The 13,315-nt window shown below is 44.9% G+C and overlaps 1 protein-coding gene across 3 annotated transcripts in view; it reads left to right on the top strand.

Annotated features, from left to right (window-relative positions):
• The window catches only part of LOC147609458 (protein SAWADEE HOMEODOMAIN HOMOLOG 2-like), a 91,594-nt gene extending 78,676 nt beyond the window's left edge, over positions 1-12,918 (top strand). For 2 of the 3 annotated variants that reach the window (XM_086787730.1, XM_086787732.1), the window contains 2 exons: positions 11,980-12,212; positions 12,586-12,918. In XM_086787730.1, the coding sequence (XP_086643856.1) occupies positions 11,980-12,183 (204 nt within the window). In that variant the 3' untranslated portion in view covers positions 12,184-12,212; positions 12,586-12,918. The remainder of the gene's footprint in view (positions 1-11,979; positions 12,213-12,585) is intronic. The other variant, XM_086787731.1, reaches the window with a different exon arrangement.
• Positions 12,919-13,315: the final 397 nt, after the last annotated feature.

Genomic DNA, 13,315 nt, shown 5'->3' on the forward strand with positions numbered 1-13,315 from the left:
CATTGCCTTCTATGAATTAGTTATTGGCAGAGTGAGATGCCCGAGAGGTCTCTAGCTCCATCAGAGTGAAACAAGGATGGCTGCTATCTCTGACCCTCTTTAGACTTTACATAAATGAGATCTCAGAGTTCATTGATAGAACTGGAGGCGAAGGAGCTTTTCTAGGAGGTAGTCTTGTTTCCATCCTTTTATATGCTGATGACATTGTGCTCATTGCAGATTCTGAGGAGGGGCTATAGAAACACATGGATGCTTTACATGATTTTTGCACAGAGAGGGGGCTTTCAGTGAATCTTGGGAAAACCAAGGTTGATTGAGAAAACCAAGGTTATTGTATTCCACACCTCCTACCCGATTGCGGGTAGGTAGGGTTCAGGAGGACCTTCTCCACGTTGGATCACATATTCATGCTTCGGGCTATCATCGAGCAAGCCAAGGCTGGCCGTCGACTATACTGCTGCTTTGTGGACTTCTGCAAAGCTTTTGATACAGTGCCGTGGGCCCGTCTCCTTCAACGCTTAAACATCTTGGGGTCCCGTTTGACATGATCTACGCTGGCATTGCCTTATATGAGTCAGTTATTGGCAGTGTGAGATGCCCAGGAGGTCTCTAGCTCCATCAGAGTGAAACAAGGATGGCTGCTATCTTCGACCCTCTTTAGACTTTACATAGATGAGATCTCAGACTTCATTGATAGAACTGGAGGCGGAGGAGCTTTTCTAGGAGGTATTCTTGTTTCCATCCTTTTATATGCTGATGACATTGTGCTCATTGCAGATTCTGAGGAGGGGCTATAGAAACACATGGATGCTTTTACATGATTTTTGCACAGAGGGGGGCTTTCAATGAATCTTCGGAAAACCAAGGTTGACTGAGAAAACCAAGGTTATTGTATTCCACACCTCCTACCCGATTGCAGGCCATACAGAGACCACTTACATGGGTTGCAGGGTTGAGGTGGTGCACTCATATGACTATCTCGGAGCTACCATCACTAGTCCGCATTGCCATATGAGACAGGCATCAGAGCATAGAGAGGATATGCAGCTTTGACCTTATTGGAGAGGGAGTGTTTCCAGGGTGCATTTTCAGGAGCCGGGGATGAGGGGTTGGCTTTTTGACACCCTAGTCACCCCTGCACTTATGTATGCAGCTTCCTTCTGGGTAGTCACCCCAACACTTATGTATGCAGCTCCCTTCTGGGCACTAGATTTATCCCCAACAGATTGGCAGTGCATAGAGCGTTCTCAAATCATGATGCTATCACAGATGATAGGCAACAAGCCATCTGTTCCACACCAGATCATCCAGGCACAGTTTGGTGTGGCTCCTATGTTGATGGAGGCCTTGTTCCAGACAGTCACTTATATACAGAGGGTGGATCCACTTTGACTCCTCCGACTTGCACTACAATCATCAGAGCAAATAGTGGCCAGATGAGAGCATTCATCTTGGTATTAGCGGATATGTAAATTTCACAAGGTGAAGTTTTCGTCCAAGTTGCAGCCAATCAATATTGTGTTAATCCTTTCTATCTTTAGTGATGCATATGCCCTGTCAACTACCTTTTTGTTGTAATAATTCTTTCTATTTGTTATGATCCTTAGTGCTAGGCTTCATTATGGCTGAGTTTGCCCTGTATCTCTGTATCTCTGGAGCTCTGAGAGAAACTCAGTACACAGACCTTTGTATGAATATATGCTCTTATGTGTGTGTGTGTGTGTGTGCGCGCGCGCGCGCATGGGGTGTGTGTGTGTGGGAGCATATATTGATACCAAGTTCTACACCCACTATTGGGCACTGATGACGTTAGTGGGGATGTCGTAGTATCTAGTCCATACTATGCATGATGGAGTTGATGGTTTATTGTCTTGTGGATGACTACCATGAGGTTATAAATTGCACTCTCTTATAAGGTGAATTTGGGCATGTTCCTGGATTCATCTAGGTATATCTTTATGCTGTATTAGCGGACATGCAAATTTCACATTGTGAAGTTTTCATGCAAGTTGCAGCCAGTTGATATTGTGTTAATTCTTTCTATCTTTAATGGTGCATATGTCCTATCAACTATCTTTTTGTTGTAATAATTCTTTCTGTTTGTTATGATCCTTAGTGCTAGGCTTTATTATGGCTGAGTTTGCCTTGTATCTCTGTAGGTCTGACAAAAACTCAATACACAGTCCTTTGTATGAATGTATTCTCTTATGTGTGTGTGTGTGTGTGTGTGTGCACGCGCGCACTGTGTGTGTGTGGGAGCAAGTTCTACACCCACTATTGGGCGCTGATGATGTTACTGGGGATGTTGCAGTATCTAGTCCATACTATGCATGATGGAGTTGATCGTTTATTGTCTTGTGGATGACTACCATGAGGTTATGAATTCCACTTTCTTATAAGGTGAATTTGGGCATGTTCGTGGATTCATCTAGGTATATATTCATCTTGGTAGTTTCCCATACATTAAACTTACACATGAGGACAGGAACTAGGTGATCCGATACGATCTACTGGGGCTATTCATACATGCTATTCACTTGTAACAGACCAAGTTATCTCGATGCCTTCATGTCCCATGCTATGAGGATAGCCATTGGCCAGCTTAGGGCATCATCCCATAGATTGAGGATAGAGATTTGCAGAGCTGAGCGGATACCCAGGGAGGACCACCTAGAGATCCTCGCCCCCAACAGCCCTCTTCTCAGCTTACCATCAACATTTTTTTCGAGCCCACTATAGTGGATACGGGAGCCTATACCACATTGTCCCTTTGCAAAAGGCCCATGGGAGTCACGTCAGGTTGGGCATGCACACTCTAGAGAGCTAGACGCCCCTGTCCTGTCGGACCCCAACCACCCCCAACTCATCAGCCCCAGATTTAGGATCCTTACACTAGACTATCAACATCTCTAGCCTCCTTGTATCACCCATGATGGACATCTTGGAAGGGCCCTTGTTTGACATACAGGGTTGATTGACTGTTTTATTCAGCTCTCTCATATCCCATCACTTATTGTACCCTATACCTAGCATAGTAGGATCTAGATTTTTCATCTCGTGTAACCTCAGAGTCTGAGATCTTCACTTTCAGTTTACTGTTGCTTTATCTTATTTCATCCATGAGGAGATTTCATGGACAGCATATACCCAGGGAGGACCACTCAGAATGATGGACATCCTGCAAGGGCCCTTGTTTGACATACAGGGTTGATTGACTGTTTTATTCAGCTCTCTCATATCCCATCACTTATTGTACACCCTATACCTGGCATAGTTGGATCTAGATTTTTCATCTTGTGTGACCTCAGAGTCTGAGATATTCACTTTCAGTTTACTGTTGCTTTATCTTATTTCATCCATGAGGAGATTTCATGGACAATATGTACACATCATTTCGGTCTCATAGACCCTTTGGTACTTTTGAAGACGTTAATATAACTTTCTTTCATTAGACCATTAGGTACTTTTGAAGACGTTAATATAACTTTCTTTCATTCTTTTTTTCTCCCCATACACACTCACACCATTGATAACCTTTATCCTCCATAGCTTAGGCTTGTACGTGAGCAAACCCTAACCCTAACCTACAATTGGTATTAGAGCCTGGGTGAACCAAGTTAGATTATCCTCTCTGCATTTTTCCTGCTTCCGACGGGCTAGTCTGCGTTTCTCAACACAACTACCGTAGCACAGGTTTGCCTCTCTACTGGCTGTGCCCCACATGTGAGACTGTTTCCATTTCTGCGTGGCATCATCGGTGTAGCTGCGCTATGCGCGCATGCAGCACTCTACCCCACTGGCAGTGCTAGTACCTAGGCCGCCACCTCCGTCTGCGCTATCTCGTCTCCACCGGATTCTGTTGGCCGATTTCCACATGTGCGTGGCTGCCTGAATAGCAGCTACGTCAGCTGCTCATTGCCATCTGAGCTCCCTGTTGCCATCGAGCTCGTGCGTCTACTGCAACAGGTCGATGGTGTGGCGGGCTGAACAAAGGGTAGCTTAGGCTAGCGCAAAGGCAAAGCGCAACACCACTCACATTTGCGGCCCGTCACTCATCACTTGTTCAAGGTCGCATCTGCCGTGGTTTGCTTCATGATAGAGTGCTCCACTTTTCTGAAGTTCTGCACCCTTGGTCAAACTCTACAACACCAATGTCAATAGTTCACTCTATGGTGTAAAGAGGCTCTATGCATGACCTGGCTCCATTTATCTGAAGTTCTCTATCCTTGCTCAAATTCTACAACACCACCACTGTTAGTAGTTCAATCTATGTTGTAAAGAGGCTCTCTTATGTATTTTCTTTGGATCCACGGAAATTCCGTCTGCTGAAACAACATGTCCAAGGTATTCCAAGGATGTCTTGAAGAATTCACTTTTGCCTGGATTAATATAAAGAGCATTGTCTCGAAGCACCTGGAAAACGATCTTAAGATGTGCCTTGTGTTCTTCCATATTGTGACTGAACACCAGGATGTCGTCAAGATAAATAATGACGAACTTGTCCAAAAAAGGACGAAAAAGATCATTCATCAGACTCATAAATGTTGCAGGGGCATTGGGTAACCCGAATGGCATGACCAAGTACTCGTAATGACCATATTTTGTGCGAAAAGCTGTCTTATATTCATCACCTTCGCGAATGCGAATTTGATGATATCCAGACTTAAGATCAATTTTGGAGAAGACCTTTGCATGGAGCAATTGATCAAACAATTCATCAGTGCGTGGAAGAGGATACTTATTCTTGATAGTTAACTTATTAAGGGCACGATAGTCGATGCAAAGACGCATAGACTTATCCTTCTTTTTCACCAAAAGCACTGGAGCTCCAAAAGGGCTTTTACTTGGTCGAATATGTCCTTTCTCCAAAAGCTCAGTAAGTTGTCGCTGTATCTCCTGAGATGCTGTAAAAGAAACTCGATACGGAGTACGAGTAGGTGGAGCACTACCAGGAAGAATATCAATAGCATGGTCGACTGGTCGACGAGGTGGGAGGACCGCAGGAAGCTCCTGAGGAAAAAGATCCAAGTATGGAGCAAAGAAAGGTTGCTTGAGATACATCACCTTTGTATCTATGTCCTCGGGAGGGTCGTTTGTTGAATAGACCATTAAAAGTGCTGAGGAACAACCACTCTTGCGGACCCACCGTTTCACTTGAAGAGCTGAAAGGGTTGGTGTAGAAGGTTGGTCTCTGATTCCTTCGAGAGCCACAAGCATACCATTTTGAGCAAATTGTATAGAATGGTTCCGGAAACTGATCAGGGGATCATATTGATACAACCATTCTTGACCAAGGATCATATCATAATGTGCCAAATTCATGACTTGGAAATCCAATTTGTCACGATAGTGTTGAATTCGAAAGGAGAGGTGTTTGGCAATGGTGTTACACGAGGATGTGGAACCATCGGCAAGCTCTACTTCATAAACAACACTACTTGGAGAAGTTCGAATCTTCAATCTCTGAGTCAAGGTGGTTCCCACAAAATTATGAGAACACCCACTGTCAATGAGCACCTGAATAGGGTGACTGGAAATAGAACCTTGAAGAACCAAAACTTGAGTAGACCGCTGAGGTAACGGTGAAGAGGCAGGTTGTGTTGTAGCAGTAGCGGTGATTACTGAAGCATGTGCAATAGCATGGTGATTAACTGCACGCTTTCCTTTGTCAGCAATTAGGGGTTTCTCCGCAAAAATGGGGGGTTTAGCATTAGAATTCTGTCGATGGGTTGGTCTTTTGGGGCACTCAAACCAACGATGAGGTCCATTACAAATTGTGCACAATCCTGTCTTTTGTTGATCCCGTCCAGAAGGAACATTAGAAGGACGAGGATTGCGAGATTGGTCACGTCTTTGGTCTTGTCCACGATCCGAATTGCATGGTTGATAGGAGTTAGGACGTCGGAACCGAAAAGAGGACGATCCTTCTGATCGGCGAGGTTGTTGAGAATTATTCCATTGAGGATTAGGCCGGGAGTTAGAAGAGCGAGATGACTCTCTGCGACTGTCTCGGCTCATACGAGATCCACTAGCTTTCTGAAAGTCATTAGTTCGACCGGAAGAGGCCGAATTTCGAGAATTAATGTCTGCAACACGCTCGGCATATCGTATGGCATCGGCAAGATTGACAGGGTTATATTTCTGGACATCGGCACGCAGTGTGGGGTTAAGCCCTTCAACGAAGGCATGAAGTTCGTCCGCTGGGGACAAAGAATCAATCTCCAGTATCAAGTTGGTGAACTGGGAGATATAAGAGGCCAAGGAACCAGTTTGGTCCAAATGGCGTAAGCGAGTACGGGCTTGGAAATCCGCATTGGCAGGTATGAACCGCTTACGGAGGACCCGCTCGAATTTTTCCCACGTTGTAACCGTTTTTCCAAAGTGCTGTCGTCGTTGCCACCATAATAAAGCAGTGTCTTTGAGGAGGGATACCGCAAAAATCACCTTTTTGGAATCAGAAAGGGTCATGGATTCAAAGTATAACTGCAGTTTGTAGAGCCATTGATCTAAGATGCGCTTATTTCGCTGACCACCATAAGAGTCAGGGGGTTTAATTTCCAATTTCTTTGTTTTACTGGCTTGTAAAAGACGATAAAGAGTTTTAAGGTCGTCGCCTTCTACCTTGGAAGGAATGACGTCTTTGTTTGTTGGTATTGTTGCTGAAACATCTGCTGCTAGTACAGAACTTGTGTTGGAGTGGCGATCCGTGTGAAGCTGCTGGATCTGAGAGGCCAAGGATGCCATAGACTCCTGAAGTTGCTGTTGGAACTGCTGTTGGAGTTGCTGCAAAGCTGACTGCCATTCCGGAGGGGCTGATATGTCAACAGGTTTTGCCATGAGAGGAGATGTTGATATAGAGGCTTCAGGGTGATGAGGCTGTGGGGGTTTTTGTTGTTGATGACGCCGCTGGGCTCTAGTAAGAACCATCGGCTGGAGGGTGCGGCATCTGTAAATCCCGAGAGGGGAGGCTACGTACTGGTGAAGCGGCTATAGACCATCCAGTATAGTAAGGGCGATCCTCTGGGACTGGGCTCGCACGAGAGTCTGCTACTGGAGAAGAAGGTACAGGAGTAGGGGCAGCTACAGGTGTCAAGGGTGTATACTCCGGTGTAGAGGGACGCACCGTAAATGAAGAGGGATGAATGTCTTCAGAATAAGTGCAATATTCATGAAAGATGATGCTACACTCGGGTAGAATAGCACCCAGATAAGGATGACACGTGAGCATAAAACAATAATGATCCAGATCCTGTGCAGAAGTACGAACACGGATAACCCACACGTCGAATTCTCGGAGGTGAGAAGTCGGTGTGGCTATCTGTATGCGGTAATGAGTGTGCTGGATATCTGTATGCGGTAATGAGTGTGCTGGAAATAGGGGGGCACACTCACTGGAACAGGGGTTGGGGCTGGTGGAGAAACATGGGTAGGAGAGGGCACTATGGACTGAGAGGGTGTATCCTGTAAATAATTGAAGTCATAGGTTTCCTCTGTCATAAGCCGTCGGAGAAGAGGGTAGTGTGTGTCCACGTGATCCCGTAAAAAAAAAGGTATTGGCCCTAGAGGAGTGGAGAGCCCGAAAAGGAATAAATGGCAGGTTGTTGATATGTTAATACTCCACTTTAGGTGAAATATGTATACCCAAGAAAATGGAAAGATCACACGTGAAGGTGGTTGCTATAATATTGCTGGAGAAGAAGCACCAAGGTAGCCGTCAAGCCGCGGAGAACACCATCATAGACCGCGAGAGCCTAGCAATGAAGGAGGCTGCTAGTTGGTGCGCAGAAGATCAAGGCAGGCGCCATTTCGTGGGAACCCGGAAGGTAAGTGTATGGTTTTTTTTTTTGAGAATGTGCTGATCGCTGGCCATGGGGTACTCCTTTGTTTTTTTTTTTTAATGTGCTGGCCGGCGGCTTCACGTCGGGCTCTCCCTTCGTTTTTTTTTTGTGTGCGCTGCTGTTCCTCGCTGGCGGGTTTCCTTGCGTGCGCTGGCGCTGGCCGTTAGGTGCTGGCTGCCGGGTTGCTTCACGTGGCTGGTGGAGCCACGTGTAATAAGGCTTAATATAAGCCTTAAGTTATAAGGCTTTTGGTTTTTTTTAAAAATATATGAAACGTCACGTTTTAAAAGAAAACGTGAAGAGGCAAGAGAACGAAGGGTGGCGCCCTGTGCGTGGAGAGATATGCAGCTCGAACAAAATGCGATGAGGGCCTCCAGTAGAGCACAACATACTACAAGCACTTAGATGGGTCTCTGATGTGAGTCTTTGCTTCCCATCGTTTTTTTTTTGGATGAAATTGGGAAAATGCTTAATCAAGCAAAATTGGGTAAAATTAAATGGGGCATTCTCTCCTGCTCCTCCATTCAACACTTGCTACACCCAATTTTAGGGTTTGGGCGGGCTGATTTTAGGGTTAGGGTTTGGACTGATTTTAGGGTTAGGGTTAGGGATTGGGCATCTCACAGGGCGGAAAAAAGTTTGCTCTGACACCGCTGTAAAGCTTTTATAGCTTTATTAACATGATAAAGACTTAATTAACAAACATAAGACAAATGCTGATAGAAAGATTGAGATGAGATGAGATATTTGCATTGAGACAGGGGCCTTTCTTAAATAGAGGCCGAAAGGGTACAAGTGAAGAACACATCCCTGGGAAGGGGTGTGGCTCTTGAGTCAACGGTTATGTCCTTTGGACTTAGGGGTGTGCCTTTTAATGAATAGACATGTCCTTTGATAGTGACCCATGTGTAAGGGTGTGACCCTTCATAGGTGTCCTTTCAGTTAATAAGAGATTAATGAGTAATTAAGGAGAGATTAAGAGAGTTAGTCACAATTGTGACAATGCAGGTGGTACAACAGGTACACAAGGGCAGTAGCTAGGCGAGTATTTCTAGGCGTGAAGGGGCAGGTACAGCAGGCGTGGAGGAGGAGGCGGGTAGGAGCCATGTAGAAGGAAAGATCCACCACCAACCCACACGTGGGTATTTTTCCAAATGACTTCCATGCAATGCTATTATTTAAAGGTGATAAAACCTTTAATCAAATTATTACTTTGGGCCCCACCCTCATTAGTAAGTGTCCAGCCCCTATTTAAATTGAGTGTGAACACAATACCTTATAAATATTAAGGTTCACTTAAGTTTATGGATTTTATCATTTAAAAAGGCAAAAATGAAAATACTTACCACGTGTTCACATGCCACACCACCAAGTCAGCAAATAGCACTCCACGGTACACTGGGGGCGTCCCCGTCCAGTGTACTGACACGGCATAACAGGTAGACACACGCAAATAAGTCATGCAAAAACAAATTTATGCATACAAGCATAAATGCATGTTCACAAATAACGGACGAAATCTCCCTTTCATGAAACTTGTACAAGAGGTTCCTGTCGGGCACAAAATTGGTGCGACAGATATAAATAAATATGTCCTGGTCTTCCTATGGAGTGACAGTCCCATAGGTAAGACACCATCTTGGCCATACATGCGTGGCACCAACATGCTCCCGACAATGAAGCACGAAGCAAATCACACACGGGTGGCACGAAGCTGGTTCCCGTCCATGTGACGCAGCATTGGTCACACACGGGTGGCACTCATTTGGCTCCCGTCCGTGTGACACCATAAAAATGGCCCTTTCACATGGGACACTGGCCTGGCCCCATGTGAACATGGCACAAATCTGGCCGCTCTATGGAGTGACAGTCCCATAGAAGTGGGTCCAGAAATGGAGATGGACCAAATGGTGACACTTGCCATGTAGGGAAGTTTCCACGGAGAACTTCTCAAGAATGGTATTGCTTTTGATCATATCCATGTTGTTTGCAGGCAATGTGTTGGTCTTTTAATTTGGTGTTTCTTTCCTAGATTTGGAAAGCCCCAAATTCTCCAGGCTGCTGCAGATTTCAATTTGGAAATGCTGGAATGTTTAATTAGAGAAATCTTGGAAAAGCCTTAATTTTGAGGGCAGAAGCGATTTTGTCCTCGTGCTGATGTGGAAGCAGTTGCAGGCGTATTGGAGTCGCAACGGTAGGCAGCTTTGTTGGCGTGTAGGTGGCTGGAGTACAGGTGAAGGTCGGCTAGCTGGTTTTGTTGGCTAGAGGGCAGGCGATGCACTCAGCACAGTGCTGAACAACAACAAAGAGAGCAATGACAGCGGGGTTGACCAGGGCGCAACTACATCGAAGTGTGGTTCCGAGTAGAAATGTGACAACCCCTCCGCTGAGCAGAAATGAGACCTTGCAAGCTGAAAATCACACTGGCGGGCAGTGGCCCTGATACCAATTGTTACTTTTTAGGGTTAACATAGTTGTTGGCATACGGTCGTACGATATCATACGGGAATTTTTTGTACTGTATGAAATTTTTGAATACGATACGTTAAAGTATGGGTTAAAAAAACACTTATAAATTTATAGATTATTAATTTGAAAAGCTAGAGAGGTCTGAGGTTGTTACAAGCCAAAATTCCATTAAAAACAAGTTACATAAGAGGGCACCACCAAGCCCTCGCCAAAGTCGCCATCGCTAAGGAGGTCGTCTTGCAAGTGCCAAGGCCCAAGAGAGGAGAGCTTGAGAGCAATGAGAGCTTGAGCTTGAGAGGCTAGAGCTATGAGAGCTTGAAACTTGTGATGGAGAGAAGGTTGGAGGAGAGCTTTTTAAAGGGAGGCCAAAGATTCCAAGGCACCCACCCAAGGCCAAGGGCCAAGGTCCAACTGTTGGAAGACGGTATGCGAAGACAGAGAAAGGGAGGTAGTTAAGGAGAAGCCTTTGCTTCTTGTTGCCCTAACTAAGGAGGGTGCCTCACCTCAACCCTCCAAATGTGGAGCACACATCCGTTGCATCCACACCAAAAGTCAACATCCATAGATCCTTGGTTGCTGAGCCTAAAATGACACCAAAAGCAAGCAAGCCCCATAACAGTAAAAAAACAGCCATAAATGGCCATTTGTTTGTTAAAAAAAGGGTCAAAGCAGCAACGGTCAAAAACAAAAAAAAAAGGGGGGGGGGGTCCGTATGGAACCGTACGACTGTCATACGGCATAGAGAGCAACTATGGCACAGTAGCAGGAGCTATGGGGGATGGAAGATATCCATGGTGTGCATGTGCAGAAAGAGAGGAGAGAGAACCAAGGTCTAGAGAGAATATGTTGCATGACTCAACGAGACATTTGATTCTGTTGAATTGATTCAAGTATAATCTTCACCAAGTACAATGCATTTATAGCCCTACAGGCTCCAGTGAATGACAGCACTGCTTATGTCAAACCCAAATAATATCTAGATATTTAACCACTCTAAGAGTGGCTTCACACACACTCATATGGAGTGTTCACAGTGCACACACACAAGAGATCCAAAAATAACCAACATGTGTTGGTTTCTGTATCAGAGCTACAAGTATCAATGCCCACGACCTTCTGTATGTAACTACAACAAACTCATGGTGCAATATCTTATCATGAGGAAGGGTTGTGACATGCTTGTTTAGAATGGCATAGGTATCAGGATTCAGAGGTATTTTGAACACAGGGCCATCTTTAAGATGGCTGCCGAGAGCTGTGTGGAAGAATGGGAAGCTGCAACGAGGACTTTTGTAGCTGCTGTAAAAAAATTGCTAGGGTTTATGTAAGGAAGGACAGCTGGAAAGGCAAAATTGCTCATCCACCCTTGTCGGCGGCGGGTGGCTTGGATGGGCCTCCACTAATGTGTGGGGGTGGTGGTAATATTCAGCCTCACAATCCTGAAGTGGTGTGATATTCGTTTTCACAAAAAATAGAGTGACGATATCATGGTGTGATTCGATGGTAGTGTCATTTTCAATCCTTTTCTATTCTTGTATTTTGGCGATGTCAATTTCGGTATTGTTTTGTAACAAAAAAAGCTTTCATGTGTTGTCTAATGAGAGTGTAATTTGTGTTTCAAAGAGCCACAGGCAGAGAACATTTTCTTAAGAGATGATGCTGCAATGCGCAGGAAATAGTTCCTTTGAGGAAGGTTTGTCGGAGACCGGAGACAGAATATCGACTCACTGGCAAGACTCTTGGTGATGCGTCAGCCTTGCTAGAGTCCACAACAGTACTCGGAGCTGTTACGACACCTATGCCCACAGAGGACAAAGCCGTGTTGATGGACCCTACTACTCCCCAGCGAGGGAATCAGGCTTCAGATACAACATGAAGGGTACCTGAGGATTGATTTGCTGCAAGGTGAACTATGGTATTTTTGTAAAATGCATGCTACTATATATAATCCTAGGCTGTCATCATCTATCATCCCCCCGCCAATTGGGCAGTTGAGGGCAGGGATGGGGGACTCTGGATAGTTAGGTTGCTTCTTTTTGATCCTGCCTGGCATGACCAAGTGATGTATAGGCAAAAGCCTTTAGTTTAACGAGGGGCATGGTTTCTTCTTTTTTGTTCTGACAACATTATGCCTAGGTTTAAATGGCAAATAGTCTTTGGTGCATGTAAGAGGAATTCAAAGATGAATTTTGTTTAGGCTGGCCATGTTAAGTTAATTTTTGTGTGTCCATTCATATTTCACTTATGTTATTGTTTTGCTATTGATGGTGTGTAACAGGACAGGTGCAGTAAGGCTTGATTGCTAGGCTTCAGATGAACCGATTGCTGGTGTCGTTATTACGAAGCCAGGGCCTATCCTACCAACTGTTGTTGTTCTTACTAGGTGCAGTTGATGATTTTTGTGTTTGTTCTATAGAGGGTATTCGAGTTTTGTCGTCAGTTGGTATTGAAAAAGTGGAAGGAGCTTCATGTGCAATAGACCTTGGAGATGTAACTGGGTGGGTTGATAAAACTAATGACAGCCCCGCTAAGGGAGGCTCAAGCACATCTCACTCACTTCAAGGTCCTTGTTTGAGGAGACATTCTCAATCAAAGGATCAATTTGCACAAAGTGTCTTGCAATGCTTTACAAGCCACACCAACACCCCCCCCCCCCCCCCCCCCCCCCCCCCAAAAAAAAAAAAACACACACACACGAAAAAATACTTTTGGTAGGCCTTCTCAATCTATAGAGACAAAGCCCTTCTGAAAACATCAATGAGCAAACATTGATTACATAGTAAAAATTTGTTGAATGCTACCAATAGCACTCAAATCATATGCATGTGCATGTGCGTACGATGGGCCATAATTGCTAGCTAGCATCTTTTGAGTTCTATTGAATGGTGCAACTAACCTTGGATACGTAAGCTGTGCAACTAACCTTGGATACGTAAGCTGTGCAAGATACAATCTAGCTACTATAGTTGATAGCGATCGTTTGTACTAATTAGCACCCATCCACCTGC

Source organism: Cibotium barometz, chromosome 51 (assembly GCF_041138505.1).
Source record: "Cibotium barometz isolate CiBa-2024 chromosome 51, ASM4113850v1, whole genome shotgun sequence".
NCBI classification, from domain to species: domain Eukaryota; kingdom Viridiplantae; phylum Streptophyta; class Polypodiopsida; order Cyatheales; family Cibotiaceae; genus Cibotium; species Cibotium barometz.